At 41.4% G+C, this 25577-nt stretch overlaps 2 protein-coding genes across 5 annotated transcripts in view; both read right to left on the bottom strand.

The window, feature by feature from the left end:
- Positions 1–3253: 3253 nt before the first annotated feature.
- LOC121922894 (transmembrane protease serine 12-like) lies at positions 3254–15503 on the bottom strand. 3 transcript variants are annotated; one of them, XM_042452826.1, is made up of 5 exons: positions 15341–15503; positions 13101–13305; positions 11041–11306; positions 4259–4401; positions 3254–3590 (listed from the first exon to the last, which is right to left on the bottom strand). In XM_042452826.1, the coding sequence occupies exons 1-5, from the start codon at positions 15453–15455 to the stop codon at positions 3354–3356; spliced, it is 966 nt and encodes a 321-aa protein (XP_042308760.1). In that variant the 5' UTR covers positions 15456–15503; the 3' UTR covers positions 3254–3353. The 3 variants fall into 3 exon arrangements, with proteins under 3 accessions (XP_042308760.1, XP_042308761.1, XP_042308762.1); XM_042452827.1 differs by having other exon boundaries at positions 13218–13305; XM_042452828.1 differs by lacking the exon at positions 15341–15503 and adding an exon at positions 15026–15128.
- Positions 15504–17497: 1994 nt separating this feature from the next.
- LOC121921320 (transmembrane protease serine 12-like) overlaps positions 17498–25577 on the bottom strand; it is a 41524-nt gene continuing 33444 nt past the window's right edge. For both annotated transcript variants that reach the window (XM_042449227.1, XM_042449228.1), the window contains 2 exons: positions 19793–19935; positions 17498–18206 (listed from right to left, as the gene is read on the bottom strand). In XM_042449227.1, the coding sequence (XP_042305161.1) occupies positions 17976–18206; positions 19793–19935 (374 nt within the window). In that variant the 3' untranslated portion in view covers positions 17498–17975. The remainder of the gene's footprint in view (positions 18207–19792; positions 19936–25577) is intronic.

The following is a 25577-nucleotide window of genomic DNA, read 5'->3' as shown; positions in this document are numbered from 1 at the left end:
TCTGCCATGCAGGAACTCTCAATCAAAGCATCCCTGACAGAAGGCCACCCAGCCTCTGCTTAAAGACCTCCAAAGAAGGAGACCCCACCACTCTCTGAGGGAGTGTGTTCCACTGTCGAACAGCCCTTACTGTCAGGAAGTTCTTCCTAATGTTGAAGTGGAATCTCTTTTCCTGTCGCTTGCATCCATTGTTCCAGGTCCTGTTCTCTGGAGCAGCAGAAAACAAGCTTGCTCCCTCCTCAATATGACATCCCTTCAAATACTTAAACAGGGCTATCATATCACCTCTTAACCTTCTCTTCTCCAAGCTAAACATCTCCAACTCACTATGTCGTTCCTCATAGCGCATGGTCTCCAGACCCTTCACCATTTTAGTCCTCCTCCTTTTGACACACTGGAATCTCAACATCCTTTTTGAATTGTGGTGCACACAACTGGATACAGTATTCCAGGTGGGGCCTGACCAGAGCAGAACAGAGTGGGATTATTACTTCCCTTGATCTAGACACTTTACCTAAGACAAATAAATGGGTCTCAGAGCAAAGAAAACCTGAACTCTCCCTAAAAACCAAGACTGAGCCTGTTGTATTTTGGCCATATCATGAGAACACATGATTCATTAGAAAAACAATAATGCTTGGCAAGCAAGTAGGAAATCAGGAAGACCACACTGCAGGTGAAGATTCAAGAAAAGAAACCACAGCTCCAAGTCTGCAAGACCGGAGCAGGACTGTTTATGACAGGGTGACTTGGAGGTCTTTTATTCATCAGGTTGCCATAAATCAACACAGATTTGAACAACCATGATTCTAGCTGGAAGTAGCAACTGGATTTAAGTATATACTAGAAAAAGGAGAGAGATGTATAAGAACAGTAAAAAAATTGAGAAAAATCAGAGGAAACTGGCCAAATAATTGTTTGGTATAACAGAGGAGTTGAAATTAGTGGGCAAAGGAAAGAGATTTAAAAATGCTATACTTTTTATTTGAACATCTCTGAATCGCAATCCAGGAGAGATATGGATCACCACATTTTGTAGGCAAAGTGAACATCTTAAGTAAAACCCTATCAAATCATAATCCTATTACAGTGCTGTTAAAAAGAAAGATGGGAGATCTTAGTCAGAGATTAAACAAACTATAATTTCAAAAAAAGGTTTGGACTAGAGGTTTGAAATTCACTTGCTATAATGACTTGAAAGATAATTATTTCAAAAGAATGTCTCTCTTGTTGGGCAAATTGGCAAAATATATAAAAACATAAACAGCAATTGCTATAAATGTAATAAAGTTTTTGGATCTTTATGCCAGGGGTGTAATAAGGCTAAAAAGCACTGGCATAAAATTTGGAAAAGGATAAATAAGATTTTAAAATCTGAAATAGAGCTTTGACCAGAACTGTTTCTTTTAAATATGGTGGACTTTAGTAAGAAATCAGAAAGAGAACACTTTACATTCATTTGCTATACAGTTACCGCAGCATGTCTCTTCCAACTCTGATTCTATGATTCTATATGCTAAGTACTAGAAACAGAAAAACCGAGTGTTGAGAATTTAAAATACGGCAAGGATTTGGCTGTCTCAGACAAGGTGATTAATTTATTAAATGGACATTCAAAGCAAAATTAAGGGATCTGACTGTCTCAGACAAGTTGACAAATTAATTAAATGGACATTCAATATAAAACTATTTGTTAACTTGGCAACCTTTTATAAATTATGTAAAAAACAAACTATGATCCAGAGTCAGGAGATAATGTGATTATAGGTTTTGATGTTTAGATCAATACCTTTCTGTGTTTAAGAAATACTGTACTGAAGAAAATTATACAAATGATGGTTTTTCTTTTTCTTTCTTTCTTTCATATTTTTAATTATAGAAAATTGTAGGAAAGTTGGTTTATTATATGTTGAGTTAGTTATAGAGGTTTAATTCAATTCTATACTTAACAGTCACAGACAGAGCTGAGTGAGAAGTCTATCTAGAAAGGTTCGGGGATTGGGAGGGGTATGAGTTACTATCTGTTGATATGTTTGCTTTTGCATTGAGTCAACATTTTGCTTTGTTTTCTGTAGCTTTGTGTATTTGTTTTCTGTTGTGTATTTGTTGTTTTTCTTTTGTAAAATGGATTTGTTAATAAAGGGTTTTTTTACATTTTTTAAAATTAAAAATAAATTTATCAAACATTTAAAAATGACAATTTTGTAAATTTACAATCAAATCAATATACATCCATCACATCTGTCAAACATTAAGTTTCATACATCTAAACATTCCAGCCTCGGTATCTTGTCACAGCTTGAAACACTTCATCAATGAAAAGGAAAAGTGTTCCTTAAATATTGCTATGATAATAGTAGCTTTCTTTCTTTCTCACTCTAATCTCCATCTTTGTTCTTTCACCTCCTTCCTTAAGTCTCCTTCCTTAGTCTTTCTAAACCTTCTTCCTCCTATATTCTTCCTATGATCTTCTCATTAGTTTTGTGAGTTAAACCCTCAAGTTCTCTCCTTTGCATCTTCTCCCTTCTTTCTCTTCTCATTCAAAACAAACATATTACATACACACACACCCTCTTCAACTTCAATAAAGTTATTTTAAATATTTTAAAATAGACTCTTTATTTATGTCTTCACACTTTTCTCCTTAAGATGCAGTCAACTGAGAAGAAGGGATTAAGGAAATATTATTCCGGAATCTCCAATGTGATATGTGTACCATACAACTATAGAGTTTAGGTTGGATTCAGCATAAGCCTCTTATGGACAGAAGGCTTCCTTCTGTGCACTTGAGACTCCTCTGTTCAGTTGGAGAGTCCTGCTTAGTGGAAGGGAGAGTTCCCCTGTATTCCACCATCTGCACAGCCTGAAGTGGGGATAGGGGTAAGGGGATTGTAGAGATAGGGAGTCAGTGAGAACAGTTGGCACAGCTGCTTTCAGGGGAAGCTTCTTCTGCTGTTGTGGGGGGGGGGGGGAACCTAGACACAAATTCATTGGTATTGATTCAATGATATACTGAGATATTTCTATCACATACTAAATTACCAGTATCACTGTGATTTTCCCCATAAAATCATGCCTTTTCTTTTATTTTGGCCCATGCTGATCAGTAATTTTGTTCATGTAACATATAGTCTACAGAACATTCCTACATTAACTGAATAATGTCTGCCGGGGGTGGGTGGGTTACATTTTAAATTACAGCTGGCATATATTTGGGTGTGTATACGTAAAATAAGATAGCAAATCTATTTGGTAGCTTAAATAAATAACTTTATAAAATAAATTGAATAGAAACCGCATTGTTTAAAAAGCAATTTTTCAACATTCTAGTTCAAGAAAAGGTGTCTGTCTCTTTATGGAAGTAGGTGAATGGTAATCCATTCCACAGCCAAAAGGATGAGGCTACACTGTATGTTGATGGTACTTGTTTTATCTTGTATAAATGAATCTATCCAACTTTTGTAGTTGACTACACGGACATAGATTCCAGGATGTTTTGGAATGCCACAGGAAGAAGAGCTAGTGACTCCTAAAAGATAATATTGGGTGACATTTGGGAAAATACACATCAGCGGTCCACCGTCATCTCCCTGAAATACAAAAAAATATAGTTCAGCATTACTTATGGCACTCTGAAGTTTAGGAGTAAAATGTGAACAAACGAGTCACATGTATGCTTCTCATATTAAAAGAATAAGCCTTTCATAGAAATGTGGGCCTCAAACAGGTGGGCCCAATAAAGTGGACCACGGCAGCTCCAGCATCATTTGTGCCAGGGCCATGGTGACTGCACACATCCAGCCCCAATATGGGCCGCCACAATGGTTTTCAATCCGGCTGGCAAGAAGAGCATTTCCCCCCATTCCTTTTATGGCAGTGTTTGGGACACCTTAGGTGTCCACAGTGCAGCTTCCACGTGGTTTGGGGGCGTGTGTCATCTAAATGTGTCAGTTTTGGGCCCTGGATAACCCTAGAAAGTTTGAACAGGGTAATCTTGCTTTATTGTACTCTAGCCCCTATAAATCAGTTGCTTACTAAATTTTACTATGAATGTGGTGAGAATGCTAGCTACATGTTCCTGGAACGTAACCCCACCTCCACAATCAAATTAGATATTCAAGACTACATGATGATTTGGTAAACATTATAAATAATTACAAGGTGTTATTTACTTTGGTTGCTACATTCACATACTGCTTGGAAATAAGCTTTGACCAAACACGCTTATAATAGGAATACAGGGTTATTTCTGCTTTACCTCACAGCTATCTACATGTCCACTTTCAGAGCCAGCACAAATCATGTTTCTTGATATTATCCCTTTAAACCAGTCATGCTTATTACAAGTATACAGTGGAATAATGTCTACTTGAGCTTCCCGTAATGTAAGTTCAAATTTACCTGGGGGGAAAAGCACAAAATGTTGCTGAGAATGTACTTTGCAATAAGGTGAGCCATATATAGTCATCCAATTAAATTTTCAATTTCTACAAAAATGTTTCATTGAATTTGCTACTATTAATACCAACACAATGTTTGGCAAGCTTGGTAGTTTCAAAACTGCCATTAATATTTCTCAAATGAGTACTCTTAGGCAGTATATGTAAGAGCCAGCAGCAAGAGCCAGTGAGGTGTCGCAGTTTGAGTGCTAGACTAAGGGGCAGTCTGCACTGGTCAAATAAAGCGGCTTTTAAAGACTTTGAAGGTGGGGTGTTTAGATGATGCACAAGGCAAAACCGGGTACAAAGTGAAATGAAGCCACACTCCAGGGCTAAAAACTGGAGCAAAAAGAAACTGGGATGCTCCAACTCAAGGCAGAAAAAATGTGCATCACTGCACTGGCATATAAACAGCCTGGTTACAGTATCAGACTGCAGCAAAGCAAAAATGTGATCACCAATAATGCAAACAATGTAATTATAATATACATAAACCAGACAGTCCATCAGGGGGGCATGGTGTGCTGGGGGATGAAGGGCCCCCCATAATTGTGCTTTGCTAATGTATCAGTGGCCACACCGATGCACTGTACAAGCACTGAATTGCACCTGCAATTTGAACAGCTGATCATAAGGGAAGGGAATGGAATCCAATGGATTTGGGCAGGAATAAGGAGGTAAGTGGAGGTTGTTGACAGTGTGTTTGTGTGATGGTGGGGAGGCGACAAAAAATAACCTGAAGTTTGATGCCACATGGTGCAGACAACCCGGGTGTTTTGGAAGCTGGCCGTGTGGACAGCAGGGTTTTGATCCACTTTCAGAAATCCCAGGGTCGAGATGCTTTTTCCTGCACATCTGTTCTTGTCCCAGGACTCCAAGAGACCTGGGTTCAAATCCCCACTCAAACATTAGTCATGGCTACCTCTATGTCAGTGAGGTAGGGAATCTACTACAGGTTTAAGCTTGAACTTCAAAGGAGCTGTCCAAGGTATTCAACCTATTTTGGGAAAGCAATCAACACCTTGGCCCGTTACAAATGGTTCATAAGCCTATACTGTGAGCATCCCAAATATGAGTGAGAAACACAGACTATAAAACTTTTTATTGATGGAATGCAAGGCAGATAGAACACAGAAGCTTTTATCTAATTAGCCCCACCTACTGCTGGAACAAGGATGTGGCAAATCCTCCTTCCCACCTACTCCTGGGCAGGCAGGGAAGATTAAGTGTGAGGGAACAACCTTTATAATTAAAAAGAAACCTCAAAGTATTGGGAGTATGCATGCTCATCTCTGGCAGGCAATCCAATCTTTTGATGTACAGTGTTAATGTGTCATCCATTTCTCACTCTTTCAAATTCTGATTTAACCAATAGATGGATGCAAATGTGCCCTACTGGATCTTCTTCTAAAAAACACAAACCTAGAAATGCAAGTTCTAGCGGCCAGACTTGAAAAAGTACAGCTATAAATAAATAACAGTCCTTTACCACAGAAGTCTACTCCCGTTTAGTCTAATTTTTTGTCATGTTAGTATCTTCATTTAGGTCTCAAAAGAGATAGCAACAACAACATAACAAACCATTGAAAGTCAAAAATCCTTGCCAATCTACTGCAAATCACCAAACTACTTTTTGATAATCTCAGTGTATGGTATTTAACTATTCTATGAACCTGTAGCATGCTGCTCCTGGCTAACTGACTGTTCATTTGCTTGGGAGAAAGATTTTTTCAAAATTTTGTTTAATTATTGTTGGCAGTATACGCATAGTACTGGATAAAAACCAAATGTCTGGGTTTTACCTTTACATTTTTATGGCTAACAAGAGCCTAAATGCAATCACTAGTCCTAACCATGAGCAGACTACTAAATCAATTGACTCAACACTTAGGCAAATCCCAGTGAATTAATGGCTCTACTCTAGTTGGAACCAGCAAATGAATTTAAGCCAGGATAATTCTGCAAGCTTTCAAATGTACATTCTTTAAAAGATCTATTGACAGAACAAATTAAAACCGTAAATCCTGCAGAAATAGGAAATCCTCACAGATGGTTCATCCCTAATCTACTGTATATTAAATCCAGACACAAAGCTGAATTTTACACTGTTATTGCAAAACAAAAAAATGGACTTGTCTAACAGTAAAGTTGCTACTGTTGAGTGTTAGTAACAAGTGCCTGAAAAATAACAACTGTATTTTGAATTCAGTGACAATAAAATGTAATGAGTAAAAACCATTTCATAACTTACATGGTTTCTATGTTGTTCTAAAAATTTACTGAGTGTTAAACTAAAAATGTTGGCTGGAATCCTATATAGTCTTTACATATGTGTAATATGTAAAGACCATTACTTGTGTGATGGAGTGAGCTCCCATCGCTAATCCCAGCTTCTACCAACCTAGCAGTCCGAAAGCATATAAAATGCAAGTAAATAGGTACCACTTTGGTGGGAAGGCAGCTGTCTGAGAATGCTGGCTCTCGGCTTAGTGACAGAAATGAGCACCGCCTCCTACAGTTGGACACAACTAGAAAATCATGTCAAACGGGAAACCCTTACTTTTACCTTTAAGCATTGTAATTGTGGTGCTATGAACTCTGGTTTGACCTCAAACCCATTTCCACTCACTTGGCAGCAGCAATCAACAAGGTCTGTTCATTGTCAGTGGGCAATTTCCGATGGACCAGGAAGAAGAAAGACCCGCGTCACAATTCCCCCTTTTGCTGGAAATCACTCACACAAGGGGTGGGGGTGGGGAATGGCAGTCAACTGTCTCCTAAATGATATCCTAAGAAACAGGGGAACAGATTTCTGTTGATCATAGTGGCTGTTTCCCAATAATTGCAGATTGGGGAACTTTGGTAGTCCACATGTAGTCCCTAAACTATACAAAACAGGTGGGTGTAACTCCAGGTTACACATTCATAACTTCCATACATGATTCTGGCCATAAAGTGTGAATTTCTATATACAGTCGGCCCTCTGTTCATCTAGAGATTCAACTATCCATGGGTCAACCTATCCACGAGTCAATTTAACTATCGTATTTTGCGGCATATAAGACTGGGCATATAAGACGACCCCCAAATTTTTCAGTTAAAATATAGAGTTTGGGATATACTCACTGTATAAGACTACCCCTCTTCTAACGCACACCAAATAATTTTTTTTAAAAAAATCAGATTTGATTTCAATATGATAATTTTAGTTCAAATGCTAATGACATGAAGGTACTTAGCAGGAAAACTTGTTGTATGCAAAGTCTGCTTGAATTGTTCAGCTCTCCCTGCCTGCCCAGCCCTCCCTGTCTCCAAGATTTTCTTCTACCGTACTTGTACAGCGCCGCCCTTGCTGCTTTCATACGGTCGCTGATATGGTGGGGGTGCAGCCGTTTTTGAGCTCCCCCCACCATATGTGGCGACCGCAGATTCTCCAGTCCGGCTCGGAAGTTTCAGCACCGGCCCTATAAGATGACACCCGGCGTATAAGACGACCCCCAACTTTTGAGAAGATTTTCCTGGGTTAAAAAGTAGTCTTATACGCTAGAAAATACAGTATTGTATTTTAACTCTTAACAAAAAAAGGAAGCATTCTCTTCTCTAAGAGTGGCGAAAGGCGAGAGCTTAGCTGGTTCCAGTAGAACTCAAAAGAAGCACTGAAGGCCTCTACGCTTAGCCCTGGTGGCACACTAGCCAAAACATTGTGATTTTAATCCTGCAGGGCTCCAGGTTGACTCAGCCTTCCCTCCTTCCATATGTCAGTAAAATTACTACCCAGCTTGTTGGGGGCAATTGGCTAACACATTGTAAACCATTTAAAGGGTGCTTAGCAGTATAGAAATGTAAGTGCTATTGCTACTCTCCTCACCTTGGCATCACTTATGGCCTTTTTGAATGTCTGGGTGGGAAAATGATGGTAGTGGCAGTTCTTTGGTGCTTCCCCTCAAAGGACCAACTAGAAAGTAGAGGGAATCAGTACTTCGTTTAGGTTCTCCAGGGACAAAGCTCTTGCCTTTTGCCAGAGCCGGAGCAGATGGGCAGGAAAAAGCAGCTCAATTCTGGGGTTTTGTTAAGCCACGCTCTGCAAGTTATTTTTTTGTCACCCACCTACCACACATGTGCACCATTGCACAAACACACTATCTGTGACAGGGGTCGGCAACCCCGGCCCATGGGCCGGATCCGGCCCTGCGAGGCCTTGGGACCGGCCCGAGCCCAGTCCTGCCGCCGGTTGCCGCCAGCGCGGGGCCAAAGGCCACTCGCGCAAGAGGCCAAAGGTCCTGCGCCGGCAGCAATTGGTGGCAGGACCGGGCCTCTCGCGCGGGGCCTTTGGCGTCTCGCGTGAGTGGCCCTCAGCCGGCGGACAGGCAGGGCAGGAAGGGGGCGGGGGTCGTCCTTCTCCTTCCCATCCTTCCCTTCCCGCGGCTGCCAGGCAGCTGCGGGCAGGGAAGGGAGGGAGGGGTCGTCCTCCTCCTTCCCATCCTTCCCTTCCCGCGGCTGCCAGACAGCCGCGAGGAGGGAAGGAAGGGGGCGGGGGAAGAGGAGGAGGAGGAAGGAAAGAAGGAGGAGGGAGGAAGGAAGGAAGGAGGAGGAGGGAGGAGGAAGGAAGGAGCAGGAGGAGGAGGAAGAAGAAGAAGAGTAGCAGGAGGAGGAGGATTTCCATTCCATTTGTACAGGTCTGCTCTGTTTTAACAATGATAATGGTAATGATGATATATCAGCCAGTGTCTGAGACATGCACTCACTCTTTCTGAAGGTGAGACAGTGTGCCTTTCCAAAGTGCATTTCTGTGTATTTTTGGTGTTTTTAATGCTAAAAGGTCTCCTTTAACAATGATAGTGATGATGATGTTGATGATGATGGTGATATTGATATCAGCCAGCTTCTGAGGCCCAAATGTCCTCCATTTTGATCATGCCTAAGAAACATGCATTTATATTAACATTTTTTAAAAATAATCAATTTTTTCACATGTCCTCCATTTTTATAAAATGTGTCCTACATTTGAAAATATTGCCCTATATTATTTATTTATTTATTTATTTATTGGCTTCAGCCCCCCAGTTGTCTGAGGGACAGCAACCCGGCTCCCAGCTCAAAAAGGTTGCCTACCCCTGGTCTGTGACATCCGATTACCTCCCTCTTCCCATCCAGATGCTATTTAACCTGCCCATATGACCGGCCAACAGTTGCACATGAGATGCACAGCCTGTACAGTGCATCACTGGGCCCTGTGATACACTGGCAAAGCACAATCATGGAGGCCCCTATAAATGCCCCCTTCATCTCCCTTTACCCAATGCCCCCTGTTGAACTGCCTGGTTTATGTATGTTGCAGTTACATCCATTGCATTATTGGCAATCACGTTTTGTCTTTGCCACAGTCTCACTGGCACTGGACTATATATATGTTGGTGCGATGATGTGCATTTTCTGCCTTGAGTCAGAGCATCCCAGATTTTTGCCCCGGCCTTTGCCCTGGGGCGTGGCTTTGTTTAGTCTTCCACCAGTTTTCACCTCATAGAATCATAGAGTTGGGAGAGACCACAAGGGCCATCCAGTCCAACCCCCTGCCATGCAGGAACGCTCAATCAAAGCATAACTCGACAGATGGCCATTCAGTTTCTGTTTAAAGACCTCCAAAGAAGGAGATTCCACTACACTCCAAGGGAGTATATTCCACTGCAAAACTGCTTTTACTGTCAGGAAGTTTCCCCTAATGTTTAGGTGGAATCTCCTTTCCTGTAGCTTGCATCTATTGTTCCAGGCCCTGTTCTCTGGAGCAGCAGAAAACAAGTTTGCTTCCCTCCTCAATATGACATCCCTTCAAATATTTAAACAAGGCTATCATATCACTTCTTAACCATCTCTTCTCTAGGCTAAACATACCCAGTTCTCTAAGTCATTCCTTTTACAGGGCATGGTTTCCAGACCCTTCACTATTTTAGTCATCCACCTTTGGACATGCTCCATGTCCTCAACATCTTTTTTGAATTGTGGTGACTGGAACTGGACACAGTAGTCATCATTTTTTACATGTGTTTTCTTAGACCTGCCTCTACATGATTGTGTCACCCATACATTGAATAAATACCATTTACTTTAGTTCCCTTCTCATCCATCCAGCCTGTAGGGTGAGCACAAACAGTTATGCTTGCCAGAATTTTGTAAGTCCTTTGACAGTGGTTTCCTTTGCTTCATCCTTTACATCCCCTTACATCCCCCTAAATTTTACCTTCAACTTATCTATATCAGAATCTTTAATTGTGGTGCCAAAACCTGCACTCAACATATACATGAGGTTGATATATAGTTGAGTATATGGTATATTAAAAAAAAAATTCAAGTAGCAAACCTTGATTTTGCCATTTTATGCAACTGATGCCATTTTACTGTGTCTTTGTAAATAACAAGTCTTGAGCATTCACAGATTTTGCTATCCATGGGGTCCTGGAACCAAATCGCAGGGATACCAAGGGCCCAGTATATCACTATGGCTTGGCAAATACAGGTGTTTCTCTGTAATGTATGAAATAAACTAGAATACCAACAACACAACTAGCTTTATTGGATTATTTTAATGGGGAATTGAAACATTTACCTTTTTTTTCTTTCTTCCCCCATCCACTTATGTAACATAGGTTCTTATCAGGCACTAGATGGGAAACTTCAGGTAAGCAGACAGGCCGAATATATTCATTATACTTGACAGACTTCAGTAGTTTAAACAAGGCAATATCACTTTCATAGCTGCCCTTTCTGAAATCAGGATGGATTATGATATTGCTCACTCGTTGTTTTATAGCATGAGCCTGCTCTTTATAAAGATGATGCAAGCCAATAGCAGCTCTCCAATACTCTGGATTCCTATGACAATACAACATCTTGTAGAATAAGTTTTTACCACTTCAAAGTATTTTAGACTTTAAAGCTACATCAAAAGAAACTAAAAATGTGCAACTTTTAAAATTCTCTGCAGAATCAGAAATATATTGTAATATATACAGTATTGTAAACTGGAATACAAACATCAACACACAAGATACAACTCATCAATGAATCTTAGGCTCAAAGCAGATGGGCGGGCTGCAATTGGCCTCGGACCACAGCGACTGCACAGCCTGCTCTCAATTGATCCCAAAAAAGTTATGATCGTGAAACATTTTCAGTTTTTTATCTCTGATGTTAATATATCTAGAACAGTCACTTCCAAAGTGGGCAGTATCCCCCAACTGGAGCAGTGGAAAGTGAGAAAAAGGGGCTAGCCAGGTAGTGCTGAGGGAAAAGTAGTAAAAAGGACAGCCTGTGATCTGTCTAAACTTTAATTTCTTTTTAAAATACTACTGATTTCAACAAGAAAATTCAAAGTACTTGTTTGCATCTATTTTATTTTATTTTTATTTTGTATTTCAATTTTACTTTTTATTTTATTTTACTAGCTGCACCTGGCCACATGTTGCGGTGGCTCAGTCTCGTTAAATGGAAAAGGAGAAAGCACACATTTCTGAAATATTTAATTTCACAATGCTTGTGGGTATACAATATTTTTTGTTGTATCATTGTCTGTGTAGATATAGAGATTGTCTGGTTTGCCAACTCTACAACACGCAACATATAATTGTCCATGTGAGAAGCAATCCATGTCTAGATCTAAACCACACAATTCTAAAGATTGGCCCTGAGCTTTCTTGATGGTGATTTCCAATGCCAATTGAATATTTAATATAGCATGTGTTGCTGTTACATCCAATAGATAGTGCTGGTTTTTTTTAAAAAAACTTATTTTTACCTGTCACGGGTGTGACATTTATATAATAGAAGGTATAGTTGGCCCTTCCCTTACGTGGGGGATCTGTTCCGGATCCCGCCGCATTAGGGAAAAACCACATAAACTCAAGCCTCATTAGAAACAATGGGGCTAGTTCTCGCAGCACGCACCTGGCTTCTTTGTTTTTTATTGTATTCCATTTCCTTCCATTTTTAATTTTATTTTGATTTAAGTATATTTAATTACATTTATTTTTACTGTTGATATCATTTTTAATTATAATTTTTTATTTCCTAGAATCATAGAATAGATCTGGAAGAGACTTCAAGAGTCATCCAGTTCAACCCCCTTCCATGTTTTATTTTATTATTATTTATCTGTATCCAGCTCTTTTTCCAGAAATGGGACTCAGAGCAGCTTCACACAATTAAAAAAACAGTGCAATTAAAATAGAAAAAAGTACAGCCCCAATCTGGTAATCAAAGGGGCAATGTCAAGCTTTACTTTACCTTTTATTTTATTTTACTTATTAATTTATATATTATTTTATTTATAATGTTTTTTATACTGCTACACCTTAACAATTCTGTACATCACTGAATGTAAAAGCAATAGTTGTGACATAAACATTTCGTAATCAACTTCGTTCTCCTAATTCCCGAAGCTGTTTTACTCAGCTGAAGGCTGATTTACAATAACCTGAAATAGGTGCAGATAGGAGAAAGAGATTGCCCTACTTCATTCTAGGCAAAACCCCACACACAAACTGCTTACTTATATAGCTCATCTGTGATTTTTCCCATAGCCATTTGAATGGGCCAGCCATTCTGGGTTGCCAGTTTTCATTATATTGGGGGTGGACAGACAACAATTAAGAATTAAAAGATACATACACCCATTTTTTAATGCAGTGTGCTGCTGTCAGCACTGAGTTGCTATTAATTAAACAGCCACCACATTCATGGCGAAATCCACCTAATGCAACACGGTAAAGCTGAAGGCTAACTTGCCACGGCCATGCCCCGACCCGGGCATCACGTCCACCGACAATCCGAGCGTCTGGTGTCACTTCATTCACAGCAGGCCTTGTTCCGCATGCTAGAAAACAAGACACAGTTATACATACTGTACATAGAATCTTAGAATTGTAGAGTTGGAAGAGACCGCAAGGGCCATCCAGTCCAACCTCATTCTGCCATGCAGGAACTGTCCATCAAAGCATCCCCGACAGATGGCCATCCAGCCTCTGCTTAAAGACCTCCAAGGAGGGAGACTTCACTACACTCCTAGGAAGTGTGTTCCACTGTCAAACAGCTCTTACTGTCAGGAAGTTCCTCCTAATGTTGAGGTGGAATCTCTTTTCCTGTAGCTTGCATCCAATGTTGTAAATGTTGTAAAAAGCAAAAGCAGTGTTCAACACACATTTAAAGGAGATTGTGCCTCTGCTAGTGGCGTCATAGGCAGAGAGTTTGTAGAAGGGAGGTAACAATCCCACTGAGATGAGTGAACAGACTTTTACTGTACTTACAGTACTTAAAAGCACTGCTTGATGTAACAAAATCTCTAGGCATCTTAGACTAAAAGGTGCCACAAAGACAGCTAAAATACATATAGTGAAATTACAGAAATATAAAAAATAAAAGTCAGCAGTGTTTTATCATCTTTACAGACGATGGCAGTGGTTTTCTGCATCTCCTCTCAAATAGCAAGCGGGAGAGTGTTTCAGTTGTCAGGTGCCACTATTGAGAAGGGCAGCTTAATAGTTTTGCTTTTTGCAAGTCTTCCAATTGAACCTGTGTCCCCCAAAATGAACAAAAGCACTCCTCCCGTAATAATAATAATACAGGAAAAGGTTCAATGAAATAAGGCAGGCAACAAACTAAAAACACAAAGCAACTGCCCAGAGAACTTAGGTTATGGGGTGGTCTGAAAGTGTAACCAATTACAGCAGTAAATGAATATGTGACAGATGCCCACAGCATGATCATGTTCACACAGTAATACTGCTCCTATGAGACATTCTGCTTGAAAGGTAACATAAGACTAGATGTTTTAAAACCCACCACCCTCAATATCAGAATTTGCTCTCATGAACTTAGCAGTTTGTTTGATTCAAACATGGCATAATGATACATGCTTTACAAATGCTGGGCAAAATCACACTAGGGCTGCATCCACACCACAGAAGTCACCTGGCGGCAACCAAGTACGACTCCCAGAATCCTACAGCATTGAGCCACAGCAGTTAAAAGTGGTGCCGTAATGGATTATTTCTACGGCGAGGATGCAGCCTAGATCAACTTGCATAAAGCTATGGTCCACAACACACTGCAGAAATAATCCAGTTTGAGACTGCTTTAACTGCCCTGGCTCAATGCTAGGGAATTCTGGGAACTGTAGTTTTGTGAGACATTTAACCTTCTCTGTCAGAAAGAACTCTGGGGCCACAGCGAACTACAGTTCCCAGGATTCCCTAGCACTGAGACTGGGTTATTTCTCCAGTGTGTTTTATGAGAGAGAGAGAGAGAATGACCTTTCCTGAGCCCCTTCAGGAAGATCCCATTTATTCCTTCCTGGAGGATTAAATCTCACAATAAGAGGCCATTATGAGGGAGGAGAAAAGAAAAGACCCAGTAATAAGTCTGCTGGCTTAGTGAAGATTCAAATGCTAAGCTAAGCACTTACTGTTCGCACTATTTGGAGCCAGTGTAATATAATCATATGTACTGTGTAATATCCAGCCACCATTTCAACACAGAAGTGCTTGAAGGGGTAAATAAACACGTAACAGGTGCCAAGAGTGCGATCAATTGCATACCATAATGCACTGTTGTGGTGAGATATAATCCCATCCGAGGGAGGGAGGGAGAGAGAAAGTCGCCCCTGGCCTTGGACCCTCTCTCAGCCCGCCCCTTGGAGGCTCCTCTTCTTGGCTTCCTCTCCCGCGCATGCGCACTCCCTCCTCCCCTTGTCCTGGAAAAGGAGGAGGCGCCCTTGTGGCCTCAAGGCCCTCCTTAGAAATGCAAACCCCTGCTACCCCCGCGCATGCGCGCTCTCTTCCTCGGCGGCCTTTGAGGCGCGCTGGCGCTCTTAAGGGGCGAGGCCGGGCTCCTTCGCCTCCCACTGGGCTCACCGTCAGAGGGGCTCGCGGCGGCGGCGGCGGCGGCAAGGGCCTGGCTCAGCAACACCAGGAGCGCCACAAGGGAAGCCAGGACGGAGGAGGAGGAGGAGGGAGAGGCGCCCTGCATCGTCTGCCTGCGAAACAAAATGGCGGGCGAGTGCCCTGCCCTGCCCTCGGCGCCGGGCAGGGGGCGCGTGCATACCACCACGTGACCGCGCCAGGCCAGCACCAGCTCCTCTGCGCAGAGGTCAGGCAGTGGGAGGAGGGCCTGGGGTCTGGGCTGCCTCAACACAGGGTCCCACGCTGGGATGCAGGTACAGTGAAAGAAAGGCAGCGCCGCAACCCAGCTGCCTCCACACTGCAGAAATCATCCCTGTTTAAGCATTTGAAAGGGCATCAAATAAACATTTGAAAGACAGCTTGCTTTCTGCTGCTCCAGAGACTAGGACCCAGAGCAATGGATGCAAGCTCCAGGAACAGGGATTCCACCCCAACATTAGGAGGAACTTCCTGACAGTAAGGGCTGTCTGACAGTGGAACACACTCCTTCCTCGGAGTGTAGCGGTGGCCTCCCTCCTTGGAGGCCTTTAAGCAGAGGCTGGATGGCCACCTGTCATTGGGGATGCTTTGACTGAGAGTTCCTGCATGGCAGAAGAAGGGGGTTGGACTGGATGCCCTTGTGGTCTCTTCCAACTCTATGATTCTATCACTTTAATCCACTCTGACACTATGTCACTTGGCATGGCTCAATGCTATGGACTTCAGCTCCCAGAATTCTTGACACTTGGTCAAGCTGGCTGGGGCTTCTGGGAGTTGAAGGCACAAAAAAGATCTGGAAGACCAAAGTTTGGGCACCATTGTGCTAAATGGTAGAGAAATCCAAGAGAGAGCAAAGCCAGTATCTTGTCAGTGGCTCCCAATGTTTGATCTTTCTGGACTTCAACTCCCAGAATCCCCTGACAGCTTGGCCAGTAGTGGTCAGGAATTCTGGGAGTTGAGGTCCAAAACATCTGAAGAACCAAAGTTTGGGAATCACTGATCTTAGTGGCCAGACTGCAGCAAAATGGAAAGAGGATCAGTGAAGAGCAGTTGCTCATGATGTTGCAGCAGGAAGCCCCTTGTGAGAGTCGCTGCAGGTGGGCAGGGCTACCGCCAAAACACTGCTAGGTTCTAGAAGGCCCAAAGAGCGCTCTGCCTAGGGGCAGTGTCACCCATTTGTGTGAGTGCAGAGACCGCGGAGAAGAACCTAGGCTTTTTAAACTGATTTTGAGGAACTGGGGATTTATTAGAAAGTTTCCTCTGAGATTTCCATATGTAAATACATATTTTGATGCCTTAGAAATGAACTTGGGGGGGGGGGATACAGACAGGACTTTAGGCTGGATTGGGGCCAAGGCAAGCAGATGCCTGGCCCCAATCCAGCCAGCTTCTACCCCAAAGATCCACTCCTTTTTGGGGTGGAAAGAAGCCACCCTTTCTCCCAAAGGAGGAGGCTCCAAGGGAAAAGCCGGCTCTGGGGAAAGTGGCGTCTAAGCACCATACCTTGGGCTGTCTGCTTTGGCCCTTAGAGATGTTTCTTTGCCGTCAGTTGAATGTGACTTAAAGCCCTGATTCTTCAAACATTCTTCTATCTTAAAATTACCAGGCAAAATGCGGTCAGTTCAAATCCATGCATGTGCAGTTGGAAATAAGCTTATGTTTGGAAGATTTATTCCTAGGACGTTTGCTTATAATTTTATGATGTGTCCAAATTTTAAAAAATATATGTTAATAAATCTGTATCAAGGCACAGAAGGAAATACCACAAAAAAATTAACTCTTATTCAAAGATCTTCATATTTTTTTTCTTCTAAGGCTATGGCCTGTTACAGACTGCCCAAATAAAGCTGCTTCGGGTCTCTTTGGAGGTATGCTGTTTAAATGATGCATGTGTCCTAAGAATCCGGAAGCTGCACCAAAGCTGCACTCCAGTGCTTAGGAATGGAGTGTGGTTTTGGCGCGACCTCCGGACTCTTAGGACCCATGCGTCATTTAAATAGCATACCTCCAAAGAGACCCGAAGCAGCTTTATTTGGGCAGTCTGTAACAGGCCTATATCTCCATTGCAGAATTAATGCAGTTTGACACCACTGTTAAATTAAGGGTTTGAAACATAGTATATGTATAAAATTGCAATCATTTTATTTGAAAAATGCTATGTTAAATACAATGTCATTTGTATCATTTATATTGTTTATTATATCCTGCAATATCAAAATATGTATTTCAAATTGTATGGTTTGAATTGTATAAATCAACAGTAATATACTGGGTGAACAGCCATTTCCACTATATGCTACTTATTATTTTCAGTGTTGCTTTTTAAAAATCATATTCATTTACATGTTTTAGTCAATTTAGAAAAATATTATTCATTTTAATTACAGTCCTTAAGGTTTACACATGTAAACCCATAAGTCTTTATTGGGCTTAGTCTTTAAAACTACACTGGAAATATATTTCTGAATGTAACTCAGACATTGGAGAGAAAATAGTATGTTGATTGTTAAACAATGAATGTTTTGAATGACACTTTACCAAGAGGAAGCAATAAGTGTAAAGAGAAATCCAATATCATTCTACTGCAACAGATGAGAAGTTTGTATCCTCATAAACCAGCATAGAAGAGTACCCACCCCATAGTCACAAAACACTGGAAGCTCACAGTAGTGGCTTTACTACGTAGACGAGTATCTATCCAACGTCTGAAACTGAGTAAACGAACATAGACTCCTGGATGTTTGGGTCGACCACAACCGTATCCAAAGCTGGTGATTCCTACCAGATAAAACTTGGCAGCATGTGGGACATAGCACATCAGAGGCCCACCACTGTCTCCCTGGAAGATGCAAAACACAGTACAGCAATGTGAGTCTTAGTAATGAATTATGGTTTTAGGTATCAGGAGGACTGTAATCAATAAATCATGACTTCTCAAAAGAAAATACTGTTTTCAAGGAAATTTGGATAAATCTGGAAAGGCTGAATAGCGTGATCTTGTGCTAGTTGAATTATAATGCCTACTTTATAATATGGCTTAGAAAATTTGATCACAGGCATTCTGCAAATATCAGTCAAAAGCTTAAACCAAAAATGAAACAAGAGGCCCAAGAGTGCATGATAACCCATTCTATTCAGCTAATTTAGGCGCAGTACAGACTGTGCAAATGCACCGTGCTGGTGACGATTTTAGGGTTAGGGACTGTGCAGCAACTGCACGATCCCTAACCCTAGCATGGCGCAGTGGTGCTATAATGGCGGTGTCCCATCCATACGGGCACCACCATTATGACGTAAGTGACAATGCGGTGTCCACATGTCACCGGACATCGCTTATGTAATGAGTGCACCATTGGCGCACTCGTTATGTCTGCCGAGCAGCACAAAAATAACCAGGTTTTTCCAGGTTCTTTTTCCTCCGGATGGACGCTACACGGTCTGGCAGCTGCGGTGTCCCTCCAGAGGGAAAAAGGCTGCCCTTTTGGGACGGCCTGTCCCGCGCCTTAACAAGACATTATGTACAAGAACTGAAAAATGTTTTGGATGGAACAAAAGTGTGGTCCATACATTCTAAAAGAAAGGCAACTCTAAAATTCCTCTGCCTTTACTCATTACACCAGTCCCCAGATGCTATAAAAGTCTTAAAGAAGGCACAGACGGGAACTTTAAAATATGGTAACACATTTTCACACTCAAAATACCAACAGTGCGTTATTAGCCCACCATTTCACATCAGTATTCAAAATATAGCTCTCATCTCAACTGCTAGTCCTAGCTACAATATACACATTGAATCAATGGGAATTTGGTTAGCCAGCACTTATTTAAGTTACAATCCTGTTACAGACTACCAAAATAAAGCTGCTTCGGGTCTCTTTGGAGGTATGCTGTTTAAATGATCCATGCATCCTAAGAATCCGGAAGCTGCACCAAAGCTGCACTCCAGTGCTTAGGAATGGAGTGTGGCTTTGGCGCGACTTAGGACCCATGCATCATTTAAATAGCATACCTCCAAAGAGACCCGAAGCAGCTTTATTTTGGCAGTCTGTAACAGGCCTTAAGATTTCAGTGAGTTTATAATAGTTGTAGCTAACAATTGGATTTAGGCAATCCTGCCTTCCTCCTTGATCTTATTTTAATTGTGAGTCCCTAAGCAGGAACTTGAGCTTTCAACCTTTTTCATTGCCTAGAGTGTTTAAGATACAAAATAAAAAAACTGAATTGGGGCACTCCTTCCATTTTATTCTGGCATTTCTGATATTAACATTATCACACAAGTAACAGATAATTTGTATTTTCCCAATTTGCTAACTAATTTCGTGCTGCTATGACATACTACTAGGTAACATAGCATGAATTGTGTCATCAGCAGTTGCATGACAGATTTTAGCAACATGTTTTCAATTGGAATTTTTGCCATTTTACCTGGCAGCTATCAACACGCCCACTTTCAGAGCCAGCACAAATCATCTTTGATGTTAGTCTTCCTCCATACCCGTTATATCGATTACATTTATTCAGTGGAATAATATCTACTTGAGCTTCTTGTAATATAAGTTTCCCACGACCTGTTAAGAAAAAACAAAATGCTGTTTGAAGTATGCCTGTAATATTATAAAATAAAATGAATAAATAAATAAAATAATGTGGCTATTATGGAAAATTGCTGGCTATTGCCAGCTCATATAACTCTCCCTAATGCACCACACCAGCAATCCATTAATTAGAGATAATTTACATTATACAGTGGAGCCTCCGCATACGCGGTCTTTTTATAGGCGGCATTGAGCATAGGCGCTCAAAGCCGCCGGCGTGCGCAGGGCGGAAGGGGCGGTGCATCCCATTCAATTGAATGGGCGTGCGCACCTGTTGCGCCTTGCGCACCGCCGTGCACGAGCCCCATTGTTTACAATGGGGCTCGAGCATAGGCGGAAATCGCCATACGCGGCGGGATCCGGAACGGATCCCCCGCGTATGGCAAGGTTCCACTGTAGATGCCAGAAGAAGTCTCTGCAATTCTTGCAGTGTGTTCTGCAGCTGCTTGGTAAATTCACAGCGAAATCTGTTTGGCAGACAGCATAAATATCAGGGTTATGTATGGAGCTGTGGATACAATCCCATTTCTTGGAATATTCCATTTCCTAGAATATTTAGTGTTTAAAGGTTAATAATAATAATAATAATAATAATAATAATAATAATAATACTGTAATTACCTATTGTATTTTTAGGTGAGTTTTCTAGTATTGTTTGCTGCCCTATGAGAGCTAGTGGTCTAAAGTATGGAATACATATGTATTAAATAAACACATTAATATGTCTCCATGTACTGTATACCTGATAAGCTTTTCATTTTTAAAACTAGTGTAAAATTTAAATATGTAATCAGCATAGTTGGATATAAACAAAGTGTAATGAATTTAGACATCATCACAGTCTAGGTTACATTGTGCCAGCAATGCATTAAACTACTGGTACAAAAACCTTTGTGAAGCTTGCCAAACACATTTAAATGATGTCAGATCAATTATTTATTGTGTTTATCTGCTTTGAATATTTGCCATAATAAAATCTTTGTTATATATAATAGTCCAAATAATGTAAAAATTAAAATATAATTTGCTAAGATGTACAGTCTAAAACAAGTTGAACAAAATTCACACAACTTTTGCAAAAGCCAGAGAAACTACTCTGAATAAAGTCTATAATTCTTTTTTGGAACAAAGAAATGTGTTTTTTGTGGATCTGATGGATATGCAACATTTTTATTTAGAGCATCCTTTATAGACTGAGATAAAGAACAATGAAGTGAACTGTCATCAAATACAGGAACAATGGAAAACCCCATTTTTAACCACCCTGAGTCCCAGTTTTGAGAGAATTGGGTAGAACAGAGTTTATTAATATTACTATGAGTATAGCCTCAATTTGAACAGAGCTTAAACAAAATTTTACTAGAGATATGTAAATTAAATTGCAGATCAAATTTTCCTCTGCATTGTATCAGATAAAATTCTGACAGATGAGGCAAATACTACATCTGTAATGTTTTAAAGTGTTGTCATTTTCATTGTTTTCCATGAAAAATACAGAAGATAGGATAAATATTCTGGTATGAACATCTGATGCAAATGCTGGAAGGAAGCCCAAACTCTGTGTTCAGGGGCACTTGGTTCTGTTTGAATAGTCAGCCTTCCATGTCCATGGATTCTTTCTCCACAGATTTCAACTACAGTGGCCCCTTGTTATATGCTGGGGTTTGGTTCCAAGATCCCCCGTGGATAACAAAATATGTGGATGCTGAAGTCCCATTAAATATAATGACATAGCAAAATGGAGTCCCTTATAAAAAATGGAAAATCAAGGTTTGATATTTGAAATTTATACTTTTTTGAAAAACATTTTCAAACCATAGATGCTTGAATCCGTGTATAAAAAATCCATGTATAAGAAGGGCCGACTATTTAGAGCTTGAAAATATTAATATATATATATATATATTTCAAAAACTAAACCTTGATTTTGCCATTGTATATAAGGTATACCGTTTTACTGACACTGTATTTAATAGAACTTCAGTATCCACAGCTTTTGATTTCCACAGGGGTCCTGGAACCAAACACCACTAAATACCAAGGGGGCACTGTATGCTGAATTGACTGCTCCATCTATCTGCTTACTTCTCTGTCAAAACAAAAGTATTACATTTCAGGAGTAGGGCTATGTGTATTTTATGATTCCTGAACACTCAAACCTAGCCTGTATGTCTGAATATATCAAAGTATAAATGCCACTTACATTGGGAGCACCAAAGATGGCTGAATAAAATTTTCATTGATTGGGGGAACAAACCCCAACAAACTATTTTAAAAGTATGCAAAACAGGAAAGGCCTGAAGGATGAATGAGGCATACTAATCAGAATTACTACCGCAATCTCAATTATTAGAGTGCCACTCTTCATGTAATTAGAATCAGGTTAGCAACTTCTATGTTGTAAGTGACTTGTAACATGTTACTTTGGGAGTAATCTTATTAATATGTTTTATTTTGAAAAAGTAATGTAAGAACAGGGTTTTTTTACCTGTAACTGGTTCTTCAAGTGATCATAATGTGCCCTCACATAAATGGTTTTGTGCTTTCACAGAGAATCTTAATAGAACATTCTGCTCTTGTCCTGACCCGCCAAGCTACCATCTCAGTTTTAAAGTCTGCCAAATTTCACAGGGACCTGAAAGAGAGGAGGTAGGGCAGGTTTGTATGGGCACAGATGTCCACTTGAAGAACTAGTTACAGGTTACAGTTACAGGTAAGCAACCTGTTCTTCTTCTTTGTGGTCTCAGTGCCTCACACAAAAGGGTGACTGCAAAGCTTACCAGAAGTTGGAGAGACAGTCACTGAAGAAGAAAGGAAAGAACAGCACATCCAAAACTGGCATCTTTTCTAGACCTACTCCAAGTGGTAATGTTGAATAAATGTGGGTGGTTGTGACCACGTAGCAACCTTATACAGGTCAGCTAAGGAGATGCCATGGAGAAGAGCCGCCGAAGAAGCCATTGTCATAGAATGAGCTTACAGATGCTCTGGAACCAGTTGATCTGCCATTTCATAGCACCTGAGGGCCAATTGGTCCGACAAGTCTATAGGGTTGAAACCGAAAAGGATCAAGGTAGGGTAGAGAACAGGAAGCTGATGATCCACCCAAAGTAGATCATTTCACAACTACCTGAAAGCCTTAGATCGGCTGGGATCATACAGCAGAGCTGCTTATCTCGCCTCAGTAATATGATGGGCCTTTGCCAAGCAGAAACAGCAAGCCGAGTGGCCATTTAAGTCTGTTATTTCATCAGAAATCACAATGCTCCTTTTAAAATATGAACAAAGAATGGAGAAATCACCACCAAAACACAGATTGATCCTGTTATTGGGTGAATTTAAAGTCTGACAGGAAAATGACACTCTGAAGTGTCAGATGCTGCTACTGCGGCGGACAAAAAGGAACTAAGGATTCACACAGGAAGAGAGACAGTAAGGCAGTTGGAGAGTGGACAGGGCTACCGCCAAAACACTTCCAATAGCTCTAATAGTACCAAATACGCTCTGTGCAGGTGCAGGAAAACCCATTTGTGTGATTCACCATGACAACGAAGTCGTGTTTCGTTTCCCCCTTTAGATCCTTCGTTACATACCCCTAAGTTTGACCCTCAACTTATCCACAGGTCTTATCAAAATCCATGATTTTGGCCTCCATACCTGCCCTCAACTTATACATGAGACTGACTTATACATGAGTATATGCGGCAAACATTAGAAGAAGCCATGGGTTTGAAGGGCCATTGAGTCAGTCGCACAAGAATGAAAGACAAAGACCACGGTAGAGTGGGGTGTGTTAATGGCAGATGAAAGTGACCCTGGCCTTTGAGAAACTTCTTAACCACTGGATTGGTAGAATAAAGGTCCTCAGATCCTCAGGAGGGTTGGAGATAACGGTCATTTTATCCCAACAAGCCTGCATGTTGCCTACCTTAACTGTCAGGGAAGCCAATAAGCAGAACCGTTGTCCAAAGGCATCAAGACGTCAACCTTCTTTATCCACTAGAGTAGAATGAGTCTTCCCAGAAGATTTGCCCTGAGAGTCTTCCACCACAATAGAGTTAGAAATAGGATGGTTCAACAAGCAAGTGGCATCTTCTGGTTGTATCCTGTACAAGTTTGCCATTCTCTTTGAGGCTGGGGTCAGTGAGTAAGGTTTCAGCCAGGACTGCTTCATGTCTTCCTGCAGTTGGTAAGAGAGGAACCAAAGCAGGAGCTATGGTATGAGTCAACCATCTGAAAGACAGGATCATGCACTGGTGGAGAAGGGGCTTTCACCTTGATCCCAAGGGTTTTGGCCATCCTCAGGACCACATCTGAGAGGAGCTTCATATCCTCAGAGGGCAATGCCAGTCCAGCGGTTTCCACTCTGCCTGATGGTGAAGAATAAAGGGGAGAAGGAGATTTGGAGGGGTGTGTGTGTCAGTGTCTTAATCATCAGTGTCCCCCATGACAGCTGATTTCTGGGAGACAGCAGATGAAGGACAGGTTGCTTACCTGTGACTGGTTCTTCAAGTGGTCATCTGTGCCCTCCCACATTAGGGTTTTGTGCTTACGCAGACTCCCTTTGGAAGTTCAAAGCTGAGCAGATTGGTGGCTAGCCCTGCCATGCACTGAGCATGCCTAAGCCTGCTAATCTAGCTCCACCCTCAGTTCGAGTCCGTCATAAAGGAAAAAACGGACTTGAAAGAGGGGAGGTAGGGCAGGTATGCATGAGGACACAAACGACCACTCGAAGAACTACAATTACAGGTAAGCAACCTGTCCTCCTTCGTGGTCTCTCTGCCTTACACATTAGGGTGACTAAAAAGCTTACCTGTGGAAGGTGGGCACGTCACTGTAGAATCTAAGAAAGAACAGCACCGCTGAAATTGCCATCCCAATGTGATCTGGAATCAAGCCTGTAGTGCCGGATAAACATGGAAGGCTGTGACCACATAGCAGCCTTACAGAAATCAGGCAGGGAAACACCTCAGAGAAATGCAGCAGATGATGAGACAGCCCTAGTTGAGTGTGGGCATACACCAACAGAAGCAGGATGTTTAGCCAATTCATAGGCCAGGAGAAGAGTCTGAGAAATCAGATTTACAAACTGCAGTGAAGAAACAGGGTGGCCTTTTCCAGGCTCACCATAACAAACAAACAATGTATTGGTTGACCGCAACTCAGTAGTGCATTGACTATAAAAGGCCAAAGCACGCAGAACATCAAGAGAATGCATAGTCTTTTTCAACGGTGTGGATGGATCTAGATAGAATGTAGGCAAAATAACAACTTGAGAGAGGTGAAAAGAAGAAACCACTTTGGGCAAGAATGAAACATCTGGTCCGATGACGTTATGCTTATGGAAGGCTCATCTGAGCGAAAGGGCCGTATGCTCTGATGACAGTCTGGCTGAAATAATACCAACCAGGAATACCATCTTGAGGGAAAACAATCTGAAAAAAGCCGAACCCAGAAGTCTGAAAGGAGGCCGTATGAGCTGAATAAGTACCAGGGACACAGACCTGGGATGTGCTAACAGAGGCAATGGAGGACAATAAGTGATGAAGTTTTTTAAAGAATCTCTTCACTGTTTCTGAGAAGAGCTCAGCAGAGGGCAAGCCCGCAGATTGGTT

The sequence above is a fragment of the Sceloporus undulatus genome, chromosome 2, assembly GCF_019175285.1.
Source record: "Sceloporus undulatus isolate JIND9_A2432 ecotype Alabama chromosome 2, SceUnd_v1.1, whole genome shotgun sequence".
Taxonomy (NCBI): domain Eukaryota; kingdom Metazoa; phylum Chordata; class Lepidosauria; order Squamata; family Phrynosomatidae; genus Sceloporus; species Sceloporus undulatus.
Note: the sequence above shows the minus strand (reverse complement) of the source record. Positions and strands in the feature narration are given on the sequence as shown.

Bases quoted from the DNA above. Each gene is read 5' to 3' on its own strand.
- LOC121922894 (XM_042452826.1), bottom strand. From the start codon at position 15,455: ATGCAGGGCGCCTCTCCCTCCTCCTCCTCCTCCGTCCTGGCTTCCCTT. The intron at 11,307-13,100 runs GTATGTATCTTT...GTATTGTCATAG, and splicing joins CACTGCATTAAAAAATGGGT to GAATCCAGAGTATTGGAGAG. The intron at 4,402-11,040 runs GTAAATGTTTCA...TTTTCCCCCCAG, and splicing joins GGGGAAGAAAGAAAAAAAAG to GTAAATTTGAACTTACATTA.